Genomic DNA, 18891 nt, shown 5'->3' on the forward strand with positions numbered 1-18891 from the left:
TTAGCTGTAATCACAGATACATGCAGACTATTTGCATAGTTGTCATTGTCACTGTAACTGATTATTACAAAAAATAGGTTAAGCATTGTTGTCCTAGGTGGACCAACTTTTCAAAGGCAAGCAAAAATGAATTGTTACGTTTAAAAAATAACACATAATTTGAAATTTTGAAGATGGAGTTGGATACAAAAAAGAAACTGACAACAGTGGCTAGTTGGTTGATATTTTTATTTGGTGGTATTGAATACGGTAGGTACAGTAAACGAGGTCCCAGTGGTGCCATATGACATAATAATACTCTACTATTAGCTTCTAGCTAGGCTTATTTTTACTTTTATAAAGTGAGGAGGAGTGTGGGAAGCTACGGACTATAAGGTAAAGTTTTCAATTATTTATGTATAAATTGTGTGATAAATCAAACATCAATATAAGGCAAGACTTACAAAAAGAAAGCCAAATATTTTACAGTACCTCTCCTTGCAGACTTTATTATTGTCTTTCTGCAGCGGTCATAATTCCAACACTAAACCTATTCCTTTTGGATCTGGGAGCTCCGCAATATTTCCTTGGAGTGGTTATATCTGCTTTCAGTTTCTCTGGACTTTTTGCAGCTCCGATATTTGGAATAGTGCAGGACAGAACATCAAAGACGAAATCACTTATTCTTTTTGCAAATATGTTTGAAATTGTTGGTAAGTTTTCTTCGCATTTTCTTTTTCTTTGCATTTTCTTTTTCTTTGTAACATTTTATGATAAAATAATAATTCTTCTTTTTACTATTTAACCTATTCTTACATTTACCAATTTGTACAGGAAATTTAAAAAAGTGGGCTAAGTCAGTATAGTTTAAAAATATCTACTATTAAATATGTTAATAGCCTACGGGTACTTTTTTTTCAAAGATGTATTTGACAGCATGCATTTGTAAATCTTCCTAGCTTCCAGTTGACAAATTAATTGACCAGGCATGACTGTTCACAATTGTTCACTTCCTTTTGTTTTATGTGTGAAAGCAATAACATTTCATATAAAATTACATTTTTAGTCCTTTATTTTTTTTAAACTTAAGACCAAACTTGACTTATTTGTGTAGTCCCCGACGTCACAACGAGAGGCCAAAGTTTCTTTTTTTTAAACATGAGCAAAATCATAGTTTGGCAAGAAAGCTTTCTAAAGTTTGACTGTGTAAAGTAGACCAGGTGCAAAAAATACTACACTACAGTTATATAGTATGCAACAATGAGAAAAGGAAAAGGGATTGTTAATATTGTGGACTATGGATGACCTATGACCCCAGACTGAGTAAACACATATTGCTTAGTTGTAATCACAACCAAACTTCACAGACTGTTTGCAAAGTGATTTTTAATCTGGTACCCTCCAGTTTAAAATGTCTAGTGCTGATGAAACTTTAAACATTGCAATTAATAATGTCACCTATTTTTCTCACATGCATAGCCAACTGACTTCGTTTAAATAAATAAGTTCGCTACATTATTTGTAAAAGATAGGAGTTACTGCTCTTGATTCATTAACTGGGTCAAAATAATAAATCTGCAGGATTGTAAATTTCGTTCCTTCCTCTAGGAATATGAAATATGGAACAGATTCCAATTAATTTTTAATAATTTAATAAAAATCAATGTTCTTATATTTTTTCTTTATATTTTTTAAGGTAACTTCTTATACTTTGTTGGTAGAAGTCAGTATATTCTGTTAGCTGCTAGATTGTTAGCAGGTAACGCATTGCTTTTTTTGTACATTCATTCATTTGACAATCGGATAATTATCATTTTTATTATTATTTGTAGAACTTTCAATTCCAGTACTTACATTGTATTTCTGTGTTTTCCTTTTTAGGTGTGGGTGCAGGCGTAACAGCAACTATCTTTTCGCAGATTTCACGCACCACACCCGCCAATAAACGTACAGCAGTGATATCAATGGCCATGGCTTCGCGTCAGTTTGGAATTGTTTTCGGTCCTGGATTTAACTTATTTTTATCTAAGATTGATTTCAAGATTGGCCCATTTGAAGTCAATGATTTTACATCACCAGGGGTAAGGACTATTGAGTTTATGTCTGAATTACATGTGCATGTTACTACCAACAATTAGAGGCTAAAGGAAAATCCTGAAATCTTGGACAATTTGGAACCCATTTTTTCATTTCTTTTCAGTTGTTTATGATGATCATGTGGATCCTACTGCAGATACTAATGATTTTTATTTACTTCGATCTTCCATTGGTCAGTGATGAGTCAAGTTTTGATGAACAGGCCAAAGGTCAATCATCAACCAATGGCGTGACTAATGAAAAACTTACAAATAATGATTTGTATGAAAGAATTGAAGAATCGGATGAAATGAGAAGGCAACCAGTTGGTTCGACAAGATGTGATATTGATGAAAATAAATCGATTTCAAATTCAAATGGTGTTTATAAAAACGGAGGGGTTCAAAGTTCAGATTACGGAACAGTGAATAATGAGGAAGGAGTGAAGAATAAAAAAGAAGAAGACATGGAACTGTCACTTATACTTAAAATGAGATACAAGGATATGACATTTTTTCAAAAGATAAATGGTAAATTATTTATAATTCTTGCATCTCATAACCTTTCATGGAATTTACTTCCCAGTTTGTTGTTGTTTTTTGTTTGCTGGTGTTCATTTTTATCTGTCAATTGTTTTCTTTACTTAGAATTGATAAGGGAAGAAATCGTAGTAATTTTATTTGCTCAGTTTGTTTTTTTGTTCAACCAAACAGCTCTTGAGGTAAGTGTGAAACATTTAATGTAGGCTGCTGTGACTCGGTAAGGCCATCCTGTCGTATAAGCCACCCCTGGTATAACCCCACACCTGGTGGTTGTAAGCCCACTCCTTACTGAATCCTGAGCTACTGTATAAACTCATCGCTAAGTGTAAGCTTACTCGATCTAATTTTAAACCAAGATAATGTGCTAAAATTATGTCAAACATTGTTTCTTATAGGCTTCACTCACTCCACTTGCAGAAACATTTCTTTCATTTGGAGAAATACCAAATAGCCTGCTGTACTGTGGAGCTGGATTTGAGGTAGAGAATTACTAGATTAAAGACAGGAATACTGGACTGGTTTACAGGATTAAACACTGTTTCACTGGATTATAAACTGGCATACTAGAATGACTGGTTTACTATTATTATTGACTGAGTTACTATACTAAATTAAAGACCGGTTTAATAAAGACCGGTTTACTAGATTAACAATCCGTTTACTAGAATTAAGAACGGTTTGCTAAATTCAATACTCTGGTTTCCTTGATTAAAAAACTGGTTTACTGAATTAAAGACTGGTTTACTGAATTAAAGACTGGTTTACTGAATTAAAGACTGGTTTACTGAATTAAAGACTGGTTTACTGAATTAAAGACTGGTTTACTGGATAATTGACAGCTTTACTGCTGCAATCACTATTCATCACATGGAAGTGTTTTTTCTGATTAGGATTTTCTGTTCCTGGTAGGATTTAAATTTTTTCTTTTTATTTGTTGTGTAATTTCTGATGTTTGTCGTTAAATCTAACTTGCATATTATTAATATTCTGCAGTTGATAATTGGATATTTCTTTGTTCGATGGATGAGCAAACGTTGTCAAGATAGAACTTTATCAATTATTGGGTTACTTACAGAAATTCTACCATTAATTATATTGCTATATTTTTTACCAAGGGCAATACCAGGTAAGTGCCACTGTTAAGTAATTCAAATAAACATTTATTTCTTTCATTATAAAATTAATACATTATAAATTCTGAGATTTTCTTGTTGAAAAAAAAAATATAATAAATCATAATGTATAAAATGGTGATTAAATTATATAACAATGAAAGATGTAAATAACACAAGAAGTATGAATCAATTGAGAAAAAAATCCAATTGAAAAACTTCTGTTTTTGTATTTTGAGAAGCCATCTAATAATAAATATACTATAGATACTATTCATACTATTTAATTTGGACCACGCCCCCCCCCCCCCCCCACCCTTTAAAAAAAAAAAAAAAAATTCAATTCGAAGAGTTTCCAAAACGTATACAAATATATTTTTTTTTAGTATAGGGTCCTCTAAAAACCAAAACCTTTATAAGGTTAAAGATAGAATTGCAGATAGATTGCTAAAGTTACTACCAAAAGCTCCGTCTATACTATCAAACTTTATGTGACAAAAAACGATGATGGGCACATCACACTTTTTTTGTCTATTTATTTTCAGGTGATTTTGATGGCAATGTTGCTTGGTTCATCTCATGTCTCTCTATACAAATTTTGGGATTTCCATTTATTGCTGTGGCATCCATAGCATCATTTTCCAAAAAGACACCTCTTAAAATACAAGGTATTTAAATTAATTAGTAGTATAATAGTATTGTAGCAACAATTTTATTAACAATTTGATTAAAAATTGCTTTTTATATGTTCATGTGTATTGCATTTTAACATTCTTGCATATCCTTTTACTGTCGCCAATGTTTCACATCCATACAGGGCAACATCTATTTTGTAAAAAATTACATTTTATTTAAATGTTCTTTAATTATTTGGCTATTCCTCTTCCTCCTCAGGCAAATATATTGCTATTATGTGATATGGAATCGCTTGTGACTTGCATTTTTCAAGAAGTAGATAATCTATAGAAGGTTTTATTTATAAATTGTTGCAGGCTTTGGTCAAGGTATTCGCAGAGCTGTTGGTAACACAGCAACCATCATTGGACCTCTGTGGTCAGGCGGTGCCTTAAATAAACCATATATTTTGGTGTCAGTTCTACTTGCAATCCTTGTGTTATGCTTGGTGAGTATAGTATAACATACTATAATTTTATTAATTACTCTTCCACAGGTTGGTTCTAAATTTCCAGTCACGTTAAAAAATATTTTCATAATTCATTATATTATTCCTATTGGGATATACATGTAGACTTGGAAATGGATTGAAAATGATGGTTTTGAGGAAGTTTTCTATTTTCAAGAGGAGTGTGGTATCTTAATTTTACAAAACGTTTCAAGGAGAATTCTCTACTGATTTATGTATTTGGTAGTGGAATCATATCTATCATTTTACCTTATTTTAGAAATTAGCAATACATTCTTTTTTGTCTTCTTGGACTAGATTATGACATTTGTATCCTGGAAACAACTATATATTCCTAAAGAGAAGTGTCTGCCATCGTTAGTCAACACACAGAAATCATGTCGACTTGAAGATGGAGAAACTCGGCCACTCTTGTCAGCAGAAGGAACATACGCTTAAACCAGGAATATGTTTATGCGTCTTCTCCTGGTTAAAGCGTGGTTCCCACTAGCGACGCAACGCAAGGACGTAACGCAACGCAAGTGAATTGACCAATCACAAGCGATGGCTTATTCGCTTGCGTTGCGTTTACGTCCTTGCGTTACGTTCTAGCGTTACGTTCTAGTGGGAACCAAGCTTTAAACACCTTTACGGCATGAAATCTTGCCATCTGCCATTCGAACAGTCTTTTTCCATACATTTTTATTTAGTTACTTGTTACTTACTTGTTTGCATAGCTATCCCCATTATTGGGGACATTTCGCCGTCATTGACATTATGTTGTCATAGCATAACAATGAGAGACATTAATTTTGATGAGAAGATGATGGAACACTAATTAATTTAAAAACTAACAACCTGGGACCTTTAGCGGATACTTTCCCTCCGGGTCAAAGGGATCCCGAAACTCATCGGTGGGCAGGGGCGCCCATCTCCCTGTTCAGGACTATTCCTGATACTTCCCTTTTTAGTTCAGAATAACAATATTATTAGCTATTCTTCCCATTAATCTTGTTTACCATTCCTTACTCCTCTTTATCTTTATATTCTAAGCCCTATTCATTGATGCTGTTGCTGCTCCACACTATCCTTGTCATTATTTTCCTCGCCTCGTGCCTTCTGTGTAGTATCATGTGTATTGCATTTTAACATTTTCCTCTAGCACCGTCTCAAAAGTTTCATTCTTGCATATTCTTTCACTGTCGCCAATGTTTCACATCCATACATAGCAACATCTATTATTTTATCATATAGGCCGATGTCCTTAAAACTGTAAAAATACCTTTTCTTTAAATGTTCTTGTGTGTAATTATTTGTCTATTCCTCCTCCTTCTACCATTTCTGTGACACTAATTTTCTATAATAGCAGAATGTATATAATTATTTCTAAACTCTGCATGTAACTCAATTATACTCCTACGGGGGTCACGACTTAAAGTTCAGTGAACTTACTGTGACCTCCATCCACCCACATTTAATATGTATACTCATGTTTGTTCAAATTATATATATAAGTGAGTGGAAAAATAAACGAAACGAAATGAAACTTCAAGTACCAAGCACACTATATGGATTTTTGGCCAAAATGCCGACTTTTCAGTTTGAAATTTATCAATTTTTCGAAAATTTCCCTGTACTATTTTTTTGAAAAATGGCGAAATATCGACATTTTAAAATATTGATGAGGTAACATGTGCAGTAACCAAAAATATAAAAGGGTCGAAATTTGGCTATATTTAGAAAAAAAAAATTGAAAAATGGCAAAGTACATTTTAAAATAAATTATATTTAAGTGACATGCAAAGAACACAGCACATGTCAATTAGGATATCCTACCCAGTTATGACAAAATATAAAAGGGTCAAAATTTGGCTATTTTTTTGCAATTTTACACTGGGATTTTTTCGAAAAATTTACAAAATATAGGCCTAGACAAAATATGTTGAGGTAACATGCGCAGAATACATTGTACGATTACGCGCACGTCAATTATGACATCCTACCCAAAATATAAAAGGGTAAACATTTGGCTATTTTTATAAAATTTCTAGAGGGATTTTTTGCAAAAAATGGAAAAATATCGGCAATTTAAAATATGTTGAGGTAACATGCGCAGTAACCAAAAATATAAAAGGGTCGAAATTTGGCTATATTTAGAAAAAAAAATTTTGAAAAATGGCAAAGTATTGACATTTTAAAATAATTATATTTAGGTGACATGCGAAGAACACAGCACATGTCAATTATGATATCCTAACCAGTTATGTCAAAATATAAAAGATTCGAAATTTGGCTATTTTTCGAAAATTGATCGAAAAATCATAATATAGACAATTTTAAATATGTTGAGGTAACATGTGCGTAAAACATTATACGATTATGTGTACAGTATATAGTACCCAGTTGTGTAAAAATACAAAAGTGTCAAAATTTGGCCACTTTTCGAAAACTAGGTACTAGGTACAAAAATTCCCTTCCTTTTGAAATTCAATTATTATGCAATAATAATAATATAGTTATCGAAGCGCATATATTCCTTTGTATCATCTTCTATAACCCTATTAAATCACAGTTTTTTTATAGAAAAATGCCCAAAATATCGATCGATCGATCGATGCCCGAAATAGCTATATATGCACATATATTGCTTTGTATCATCTTATAGAGCCATTAACAAGGTTTGTCGAAAAATAAAAAGGTCGTAATTTTGCCATTTTTTGAAAAAATCCATGTACTATAGGCCTAGTACAGAGATTTTTATAGAAAATGCCCAAAATATCGACCTTTTAAAATTCAATTATTATGCGATAATATGGCTATATATGCGCATATATTGCTTTGTATCATCTTATAGAGCCATATTAACTATTTTTGTCGGAAAATAAAAAGGTAGAAATTTTGCTTTTTTTCGGAAAACGTCCTGTACTATATAGTACAGAGATTTTTATAGAAAAATGCTCAAAATATCGACTTTTTAAAATTCAATTATTATGCGATAATATGGCTAAATATGCGCATATATTGCTTTGTATTATCTTATTAACTATTTTTTGCGGAAAATAAAAAGGTAAATTTTGCCTTTTTTCAGAAAAAATCCTGTAGGCCTACTATAGTATAGAGATTTTTATAGAAAAATGCCCAAACTATCGACTTTTTAAAATTCAATTAATAAGCGATAATATGGCTATATATGCGCATATATTGCTTTGTATCATCTTATAGAGCCATATTAACCAGGTTTGTCGAAAAATAAAAAGGTCGAAATTTTGCCATTTTTGGAAATTATGCGATTATGCCATGTCAATTATGATATAACCAGTTATGTCAAAATATAAAAGGGTCGAAATTTTTTCCATTTTCAAACTTTTGAGCGCAGACTATCCACATTATATGATTGTTCGCAGATAATTATGATACGCAATATTTCTCATAAAAAATTAAATTTCAAAACAAAATACCGTATTATCAATTATTGTTCCCTATGATAATATTGCTAAAATTCTTTCAAAACAAACAACTAGATTAATCTTGATAGGTTTATACCATTTTTACACACAAAAGTACCAAACTAGTATTACACAATGTTCATCAATATAAATACGATACAGAAACCCTGCAGTTTAATTTTTTTAAAGAAAGAATATATAATCATGTAAATACAAAACACCAAATTTATCTTAATAAACGTAATGGACGGAAATCACTGATTGGACGGAAATCACCGATTGCACGCGGAAATCACTGATTGGACGGAAACCATTGATTGGACGGAAATCGCCGATTGCACGCGGAAGTCACTGATTGGACGGAACTCACTTGATTGGACAGAAATTACCGATTGCACGCGGAAGTCACTGATTGGACGGTAATCACTGATTGGACGGAAATCGCCGATTGCACGCGGAAATCACTGATTGGACGGAATTAAACATTACAAATTTTTTTTTTTTTAAATGCGTTCCAATGTTTGAAAAAAAAAAAAAAAACAAAAACGGTAAGGCATACGATATACCTCCGACGGGCTTAGCTTATGTTAAATTCTGAAACGAATGTACTTCTAAAACATATCGGAGGTATAATCAGAGGTAATTGGAGATAACAGAGTTGAGCATTAAGAACGTAAATGTATCAATTTTTTGTTAGATGTCTAGAAGAATAGAAAGAGGTTCAACTTTGTATGTAATGTAGGCCGAAGGAAGGAAGAAAGATCACACGAGGAATTAATACGTTGGATGTAATTCAGCTTAAGCGTGCATAGAACTGATTGAACTAGGCCTATTAGTCCGTGTAAATAAATTGTAAGTAAAACCAGGGTAATACTACAGTGTAGTCAGGACCAGTTGATAATACTGTGTTGAGAAACTTCTCAAAATAAACTCCCTGAGTTGTTTTGTTGGTATTGGTAATATGGATTTCTGACTTGTTCGAGTTGAGGCAAGTGGACTACGTGTATAAAAAAGACCGAGATAATACATCAATAAAGAAGAGAATTCCACAATAATACTATTCGTCTGAAAAAAAGTATCTCTCCTTTATATCGCTATACTAATTATGGCATAATAATATGCCAGAGAAGCACAGTGATTGGATTATATGGACAAGGCGAAGCACAAAGGAAAAGGAAACTTTAAATCACCATAAAAATCTAAATCTCTCACTCCATTACTTTAGGTATAATTTTTAACCTTTCGTACAATTTTTAATCATTATTATTATTATACGAAGCCAAAAGTAAAAGTAACTGTACATGTTTGTGCGTGTACAAGTTACACCATTTTCCACAGGAGATGTTTTATGCGGATTTACAAATACTTCTTAAACTTAATTATTATACTATACCCGTAATAATTATTTCTACTAGAACGATTTCCAAAACAAATTAAATGTTAGAGCCTTGTTTCATCAATATCTTTAGGCCTATTAGAATAAAGCGAGCTGGTGGTTTTATATGATTTTAAACCGGTTTTCACTTGGCAAATTTATTCACGCGAATCGCCAGTGAACTAATGGGCATGCGTATTTGTAATTCCATCACATTTTTATAAGACTATTTAAGACGAAACATTAAATGAAATAATATTTAAATTTACAGAAAACACTATTCTACTACAATATAATATTATACTAATACACATTATATTAATCTATACCAATATACACCAAAAAAAACCGAAAAAACTTCAAAGACAATGTCAAAAAAACCATAATAAAATCTTCAAAGTGATATAGATTACATTATTTTTACAAATATTATATTTTATATCTTTACTCTATAATTTTTTTATCTTATAAATCATTTCAAAAATATATTAATTATTCTTCATTATATCACAATTTTTTTCGTTTATTTTAATTTGTTTTTTTTATTAACCTGAATTTTGTTTATCTCAATGACTATAAGATTTACTTCTGATTGGAAATTCACAAAACTGTTTTTATTCCACTCTCGCTAAACCTCAAATGAGACTCAATTTTTATTTGGCGAGTTACTTTCTATGTAACGAAAAACAAAACCTAAAAATACATATTAAATTTCTTTTCTCTTTTTTTAACAATATAATATAAAACAAAACAATGTAATCCGCTATCACATGTCACATAAAATACTTAATTTACAATATTTCAGTAAAATACACCACTATATCAAAATCATTAAAAATGAGTATAATCAAATCACATTGCAACCAGTCCACTACAATATAGCTTCCATGTATGTTTGTGGAATATTTTCCATACAATGAAAAGAAATTAATTAATTATTAAAACTAGTTGATAAATGATTCACTAGTATGTTAGTTTAAGTTAAATTGAAAATTAGTTTTGGAGTTTTTTTGTGTGAAAAATCGCCTTATATGCATATTCGTAAATATTATCTAAAAATTTAGTTAGAATAGAAATAAGAATTACTTTAAAAGGTCACCTTATATTGTGATCAATCTACCACCACCTTTTTCAACTTATGGATAACTAATCGGAGGGGAATCCTTTCGTTCTTTCTCATTATAAAGCAAACTGGAATCTGGTGATTGGTCTTTCCCACTGTTGCACGTTTCAATATGTTTCGCCCAATCCCCCGACTGGCATTGAGGACTGCAATAGACCTGTGCATGACAAAGCGAACATTCGAACTGACCAACCAGACCACAAACACAAAGCTTATCAATATCTGCCAATAAAAAAAGACATGGAAAGCGTTAGTATACACAAATACAATTGTTATTGTTATATATTATATTTAATTACATCAAAACTTGTACAATTTTTTAGGGAATTGATAGCAGATCTAGATAGGTGTGTGAAAAAGTTGTTAGATATAACATGCAATAGCGAGTTGTCCATTTGAAAACACACAGATGAAAACAGTCACTTATTGACTATGATGGAAACAACAAGCAATTCTGTAGATTGTAAACATGTCATGTTTCCGCAGCCATAATAAAAGTTGATATCAGTTAATTTTGTAACCAATCAAATAATTAATAATAAAATAAAGTGTGCATGATCAGTCATTACCGAACAACCAAGTGCCCAATTAAAATGCAATAATTAGTCCTCATCAAAGGTTAAAATTATCGCAAATTTTCCGTTAATTATCTGATTTGAATGAGATATTTCCTCGGTTACTTTTTCTCGAGCGGAATCGGTTAAACCCTGTTTTCACAAGAAACTTTTTTTGTTAATTTTTAATTTCATTTTTCGCTGTGGAAAACATGCTTTTCATAATGTTGTCCATTTTGTGAAAGCAATGAAACCCTAATTTATTAATTTGTTTTGGCAAAAGCGAATAACTTTATTAAAATTACAAAATGGCACATTCAATGTTTAATTGTTTCATGTTTTGGGAGAAAACAAAACATCATTAACTACATACATTTAAATACGTAATCAATAAAAAAAAATGAAAAAAAAGAAATATAGACAAATGTGTTTCATAAAGAAATATGGTATCCAAACTCCAGTTTGTTAATTTGAGAATTATAATTCTTACTAATATTTTTTAGTTTTCATTTTGGAGGTGGAGTATTGAAGGAAACAGCTTTTTTCACAAGTTTATCATCACCATCCCGTTTAAAATATACAAAATCTGGCTTTGTATTCGGGGGTGTAAGTGTATTACCTTTATCATCTAGGAAACGAAGGAGGATGCTATCGGAGGCATACACCTCGTGTACGATCTGTCTCTTCTCACTCGCTCCGTCGATGTCTTTCAAAGTTTCTGTGAGTAGCACGAACGGCTGGTCTAACTTGAGACTGGCCAGTTTCGGTTTAAGCTCTGCACGCATGTTACTGAGCGGTCCAACGAGATTCACATTCATTTCACCCAACTTTGTGAAACTTCTGTTTGGCATTAGCTGCATAATGAACATGCTAGCGCGGTCTTCTTTCACTGTTGGCAAAAACATGAATTTTGTCAACTTGCAATCGATACCTCAAAAGTAATGATATTCTAGGCCAGCTTTATTATATAATACTTAATTTGCAGAGTTCATCATGGAAAAAATAATCGGGCTTTTTAACAAAATTCTATTATTGTATTCTATTTATTGTGTGTTTAGAAAGTTTCTTGATGTGGTTCCGATATTTCTGTTCTGTTTACATCAGTTAAAAATAACTCATAAATTTCCTGGGCTAAGCTTCATTTTAGCCCAGAGCTGGGATTTGTAGAGAGGGTTTATTTTCCTCTTGAGTTAGGCTAGTTAGGCCTATACTTTCTTTGCTGATCGCTAGTTCAGAAGGGCTTGTACTTACCATGTTCTTCCGAACCCTGTGCAAATCCGGGTGGCAAGGCTGTGGAGACAATCTCTGGTGTCCTGCTTGGATGGTTGAAGCCGGGTGACTTACTTCGACTGGACGATGGGCGAGATGTGTCATCTTTCAACGGCTTGGTTTCATCAAAGCTGAAATGTGACAAAAATGAAGCAGCGATTATAATAATATGTTAATCATATTAATAAGTAAAACATTTTAAAATTAAACCTTATATTGTCTACGACCTACCTGTATTATCTAAAGGCAAGTCATTAAGTGATTTAATTTATAAAGGCCCATTATTATAGTTTGTTTTTAAAAAATGTGTATAATTAGATTGAAAATATACGAGAAAATAAATATGCCATGGTTGTGCAACATTCTATAATCCATTTAAAAAAGTGGAAATCAAGTTGGGTATTCTCTTTTAGCATTTATGGGTCTTCATACATAATGAAACATTAACTTACTCTCCTTCTGGAGTTTCTATAGTGAACACCGGTGTGTTTCTACCATGCAAATCAGCACGACTAGATATTCTTGGTGCTTCTTCCTTCTCTGTCAAATGCATCGTTTCAACTGCCGCCAGTTTGTTGTCTGAAATACAAACACAACATTTTTAATCAATTTGTTCTGGAAGAAAAACATCTTACTTACTTAATTGGACTGTCCTATCAATTCAAAGACAATGTATATTTTGATTTACTGTATATAAGCAGTATATCACTAACTTCTATGTACAGTTTTTACATTTTCTTGGACTCTCTCATTTTCCTTGAAAGGGGTGTCGATTGTAAGATAATGGTATGGTTTGGTTTATATATCTCCCCCATAAAATAATTACTACACTATATACGTATTTGACATATTTTGTAACCATCCCATTTTCCATTTGAGGGGTGTTCTTTCTAAAATAGCAGTTTTTTAGTTATTACAGGCATGTATTTGTAACTCCCTCTTCCCTGATACAGGCAAGTATTTTATGCGTTTTCGGTATATATGTATGAAAATATCGTATCTTTTATTGGTTAAACTTAAATTTAACTTACTTTGTTTATTGCAGAAGAATTTGTAAATGGTGAAAATCATGACGATGACCAAAATCAGTAAAAATAATACCAGTAGAACTATAGCCCACGCAGGTATCCCAGAATCCTCTTCATCCTTATAAAAAGAAGTGTTTCAAGTAGATTTATATAAGAGTTATTAAAGGCAGTCCTTGTATTGGCTTACAATATATTTAAAAGTGTGCATCATGAGATTTGTACATACAACTAATTGAAAACAATAGATACACTCGCAAAAGTAGTTGCCCTCAGTATCAGGGAAACCAAATATATGTAGGGCAACTAAAAATGTAAATTGTTGGTCCCAATGGACAACCACGTAAAATATAAAAAACTATTACAACAATGTTTTACATCAATTGTGGAATACAACAGTCCAGTCTCGATATAATTAGTTGCCCTCAGTCTAGGAGCAACCAAATGTATGTAGCAGGGCAACTAAAAATTAAAACGGTCGGTGCCGATGGACAACAATGTAAAATCTCAAAAAAGATTGCAACATGTTTTGCATCAATTGTGGAATACAACAGTCCAGTCCAGTCTGGATATAATTAGTTGCCCTCAGTCCAGGGGCAATCAAAAATGTATGTAGTGCAACTGAAAATTAAAATGGTTTGTGCCGATGGACAACCATGTAAAATATAAAAAAATATCACAACAATGTTTTGCATCAATTGTGGAATACAACAGTCCATTCCAGTCTCGATCATTGTTTGATCATTTTGGACACTATATGTTGAGGCCCAAAAATCTGATCTTCAACATTATTTAAGGATAAAAGTGGAGTAGGTTTGTTATAAAAACAAATACTGAATGTTTTGTATTTGTTGCATAGGGAGAAAATTTCCATTTTTTAAAAGCCTAACTTATTTGTATAATGTTTACATACAAATACAATTACATTAATACAATTAGATGTTGTAGTGTCTGCATGTGATATTACTTTTCTTTTTTTAATTATTTAACAATCGCACCAGAAAAAATATAGAAATTTAATCCAAAATAGACATGAAAATGTGGTAGACTACTTACATCGGAAGGGCCATACGACTCTCCATTCACTTTCATGTAGTACTTGTCAGCTTCAATAATGAAGCCATCAATGAACAAGGTAATACGTCCAGCTTGTAGATCATTGTACATAGTAGCCACAGTGCTATCCACATTCCCAACCATGGTGAAGTCAATTCTAATTGAACCTATAAGGATTAAATACAATCATGCAAATGAATAGGAGTTCAGAGTTAAAAAAAAAATAAGGTGGGGTGAGACGAAACTAGTAAAATAGGTATTTAAAGATGCTTGAAAATTGAAATCCTAAAATAGGCCGTGTTTCCACAGCCATGTGACCATTAATCACAATGCAATGATTTGTCCTTCAGGTCAAATGTTAAAAATTATTGCATTTAAGATAATTATTTGATTTGAATGACTCAGATAGTTAAGCTCTGTTTCTACAGGAACTTTATCGGTTAATTTTTGTCAGTGGAAATACAGCTTAAATGTCCAATGGAGGATTGCTAATGAGCAATGTGAGAAGCAGAATCTTAAACAATAATTATGCTGCTTTTAACCTTTAACATGATAAATGTACTTATGTTAAAAGTATGTACTCAAATACAAGCGTCTGTTGCGATTTTTTGTGGTTAAAAAAAACTGTACTATTTGTAACACCAAGTATAATATTAAAATGGTCTACAGTAAAAACAAACTTTACAATAGTCTATGCTTTTTAGAATATATTGAAATTATATCTAAAAAAATGGTGAACAAGAAAAATTATAGAAATTTATATAATAAAATAAAATTATAAATCTAACCTTCATATATACGCTCAACGGTAAATGTGACATTTGTGTAGATATTTGAAAATTTGTTAAGAAAGTTGATTTTCACATTCTCTTCCTTGCCGGATGCAAACGAGCCGTAATTCGCTAAGAAACTTAAAGTAACTTCCATTGGCTCTCCTGTGTGGACGACCATCGAGGCAGGGACAACATCAAACGCAGTCAGTTGCTTTGTTAACAGGTAGGAGCTGGAGGTTGTGGTTGTCAGTGTGATCTCCAGAATGTACTGGAAGCCAGTTCCGTCAATGGAGAGGTCTGTAAAAATGCCGTTTGCAAGTGCCAAATCGATTACAGTAGTTTTGTTGCCCGTCAGAGACCCAAAGTAATTATCAGGTTCATACAACTCGATACTTGCGGTCCAATTGTAACCCTAAAAGCAAAATTATTACACAAATTTAATTATATAAATTAATATTAATTATGCAAAACAAAATTATCAAATATAACACAGAATACTTTGATTTATCTTGTATCAAGGTTATACTCATTTTTTAGTGGCTTAGGGACATTAAAATTCACTTTAGAATTTCCAGTTTGGTACTACCAACCATGTGGAGCTAGGTGATAGTATTGAAAGGGTAAAAGATACCTCTAAAAGTAGACTGTTAATGCTAAATAAGCAGGCCTAGGTTAGGCATGGCTGCCGTAGGCCTATAACTAGATTTAATTGAATGAGTATAATAATACTTACATAAGATGCAAGATCTGTAAGCTGTAATCCACTTAAAACATCAGCCAGGCTAAATCCTACAGTAAATTTCTCTCCAACTGTTACACTGACATTAGGTTGCGAACCAACGGCAACTTCAAATTCTCGTTCTGCGACCGAGAATGCCTGGCTACTGACAGGTGCTAGAGTCGAAGTATTTGGATAGACGATGGCAAAGTCCAAGATGTATCCTGATCCTGCTGTGTCTAGCATCGCTTCTGTGAAGCTGGCGACGCCATTGACGATGCTAACGGTTGTGTTGCCAGTAAGCATAGATCCTTCTGGTCCAGTTCCCGATCTCAGACTTACTTCCATCTTCCAAGGATTTGATGAATGTCCAAGATTCAGTACAAGCTCACCCTATTAAAACAAAATATAAATTTGTTGAACTATAATTTGAAGTGTAGCTTTTTCATCATCGGTAAAGCATAATGACTGTTGTGAAATAACCATTTTGAAAGTGTTTGTGACCATTGACCTTTTGTGACCTCAACCATTGACATTTTGTAACCTACTAATAGACAGACTGGATATATATTAAAATAGGATGAAGCAGTCAAAAACTGTAAGACTTTTTCCTTTTGAATTTATTTTACGACATTTAGAGTTTCTCTTTAACCATGACCTTTTGTGACCAATGACCTTTTGTGACCTCAACCTATTTATAACCACATTAGAGTAAGATTTTCTATCTTTCTTTACCTGTGCATCAAGAACAGATACTTCAACGACAAATGGCCATGCTCTACTGGCGTCAGACGGTTGTTGTGAAACCAGTAAGTTGCTAGGAAACTGGTAAACAACCTCTACAACTGGTTCCTCCTCCTCACTATCAACTTCACCATACCTGTGTATAAAAGAACAAGTAATAAAAAAACAGATACTTTACTGTAGACTATTACATTGTAAATCTAAGCTCTGTCTACACTATCGATGTGACAACAAAATGTGTCCATATATGGGCATGATGACATCATTACTACCATATTTGGGCACATCACACTAGTGTGATAGTGTAGACAGAGTTGAAGACTATGTAACTAGCAAGGACTACTCACGGCGTGTCACCGCTGTCTGGTCCACCAGTTTCATTAGTTGCTCTTTCACCTCCTGTGGGATCGGTAGCTGGTTCCACAGGATCAGACATAGCTAATGATTGCACTTCCACATCAAGACTTTCAGATAGCTCTCCAGTTTGGGCAGCGTCAGCGATTTGTGATTGGATATCAAGCAGGTCATCATAACCAAGAGACGAATTGCCTGCTGTATAGTTTCCTGTTTTAGAAAAAAAATGAATAGATGTTTTAAATTAGAGTCATGTAAACATGTTTTAATTTAAAGGGGCTGAATATAAAACAAGTACTAGAGTAGAAGGGCTTTTGGACCTAACAAAGTGTCCCCTTAATAGAGTGTCCCCTGTATAGAGGTTGGCCTTGTGTGAAAACACATTGACTTTTGATTCATTTGATTTCTCATTCAACAGGACAGTGTCCACTTAATATGGTTTTGGGAGACACCCAAGAGGACATTGTGCTGGCTCCCTAAAGTGTGCCCTTAGGGGTTAAACTTACCATATGATGCGTCTGTAACATTGCTGTTGGAAGTAGAATTGCCTACATCTATGTTTGTCGCAGGTTGGTCACCGATTTCAATTTCTACCGTTACCTCATCAGAACGCCTTCTACGACGAGTACTTCCCTCCCTGATGACATCCACAACCCGTATTCTGTCACTAGAAATTCCCAGAAGATTTGCCAGATTCTGTACAAGATTCTCCTCAAAGAAATCATCAACAGAAACTGCCGGAACTCCGATAGCGACCATGACTACAGGAGTCGTGATAATGTCAACAGAATCTCCACCACGCACTAGAACCCAGAGAGTTTGGCGCTCGCGGTCAAAATAGTTGGCCCCGTAAATATTTGAAGTTGGTGTGGGCTGAAATTGGTCATCGGGAAGGTTTGGATCTTTATCAACCCAAATAAAGTTACCAGACCTGTCAGTGCCACCATTGTTTGGCATCACATAGCGGCCTTGATGATATACATCTAAACGTTGAGGATTGGCGTACCAGATACCGACAACAACCTTTTGATCGTCATTAGAGTTTAGAAGATGCAGACGGAGATGTTGAGGGTTTGTACTGCTCATATACATCTCGTAAGTCTTCCCTGTTGCCACAATGGACATGAACGTACTGATACGCTCCTGACATGTGTAGCCGTGGCACCAGCCGTGATCTTGTGGTCCGTTGATGAGATCTACAGTGTCTTCTGAACACATAGCAATTGGTGACAGACGACGTACCTCAGTATCTGGGTCCATGCTCTCTATGATCATCATAGCATGATCCAACTCGTGGCATTTATACGCATTCCAGTTTGCGTCCCATTCACACTTGTCCGTTCCTACTCCTACAATACCTACAAAGCAAGCATCAACCAAAGTTTAATCCCATTCACACATACAAAAACAAGTAATTTTTACTCTCCAGGAAAATGGATGACAAAAATAATTAAAAGGTTGTTAACAAATGACTATCCATGTCAAGATTATCATACATTTGAAAAATAAATATTGACAAAAGAAAAAAAGCCCAAAATTTTACTATGGTACAAATGTGTGAAAACGTTATCATTTTATCAATGTAAAACCTCAGAAAGTAATTTTTATAGATAATTTTTACA

At 33.2% G+C, this 18891-nt stretch overlaps 2 protein-coding genes across 2 annotated transcripts in view; one reads left to right on the forward strand and one right to left on the reverse strand.

Annotated features, from left to right (window-relative positions):
• The first annotated feature begins 173 nt into the window (after positions 1-173).
• LOC144835392 (uncharacterized) lies at positions 174-5291 on the forward strand. Its single transcript, XM_078690477.1, has 10 exons — positions 174-249; positions 507-692; positions 1676-1738; positions 1861-2060; positions 2180-2776; positions 2993-3076; positions 3591-3723; positions 4255-4377; positions 4702-4832; positions 5151-5291. The coding sequence occupies exons 1-10, from the start codon at positions 174-176 to the stop codon at positions 5289-5291; spliced, it is 1734 nt and encodes a 577-aa protein (XP_078546603.1).
• Positions 5292-8976: 3685 nt separating this feature from the next.
• LOC144836048 (fibrocystin-L-like) overlaps positions 8977-18891 on the reverse strand; it is a 47382-nt gene continuing 37467 nt past the window's right edge. Inside the window, exons 45-55 of the mRNA XM_078691220.1 lie at positions 17776-18627; positions 17263-17479; positions 16907-17051; positions 16187-16564; positions 15469-15865; positions 14681-14847; positions 13631-13745; positions 13052-13178; positions 12582-12730; positions 11950-12219; positions 8977-10998 (exon numbers count right to left, since the gene is read on the reverse strand). Coding sequence (XP_078547346.1) covers positions 10790-10998; positions 11950-12219; positions 12582-12730; positions 13052-13178; positions 13631-13745; positions 14681-14847; positions 15469-15865; positions 16187-16564; positions 16907-17051; positions 17263-17479; positions 17776-18627 — 3026 coding nt within the window. The 3' untranslated portion in view covers positions 8977-10789. The remainder of the gene's footprint in view (positions 10999-11949; positions 12220-12581; positions 12731-13051; positions 13179-13630; positions 13746-14680; positions 14848-15468; positions 15866-16186; positions 16565-16906; positions 17052-17262; positions 17480-17775; positions 18628-18891) is intronic.

Source organism: Antedon bifida, chromosome 2, assembly GCF_963402885.1.
Source record: "Antedon bifida chromosome 2, ecAntBifi1.1, whole genome shotgun sequence".
Taxonomy (NCBI): domain Eukaryota; kingdom Metazoa; phylum Echinodermata; class Crinoidea; order Comatulida; family Antedonidae; genus Antedon; species Antedon bifida.

Coding starts and splice junctions, on each gene's coding strand:
- LOC144835392 (XM_078690477.1), top strand. CDS start 174: ATGGAGTTGGATACAAAAAAGAAACTGACAACAGTGGCTAGTTGGTTG. Junction 693..1,675: donor AAATATGTTTGAAATTGTTG/GTAAGTTTTCTT, acceptor ATATTTTTTAAG/GTAACTTCTTATACTTTGTT. Junction 2,777..2,992: donor TCAACCAAACAGCTCTTGAG/GTAAGTGTGAAA, acceptor TGTTTCTTATAG/GCTTCACTCACTCCACTTGC.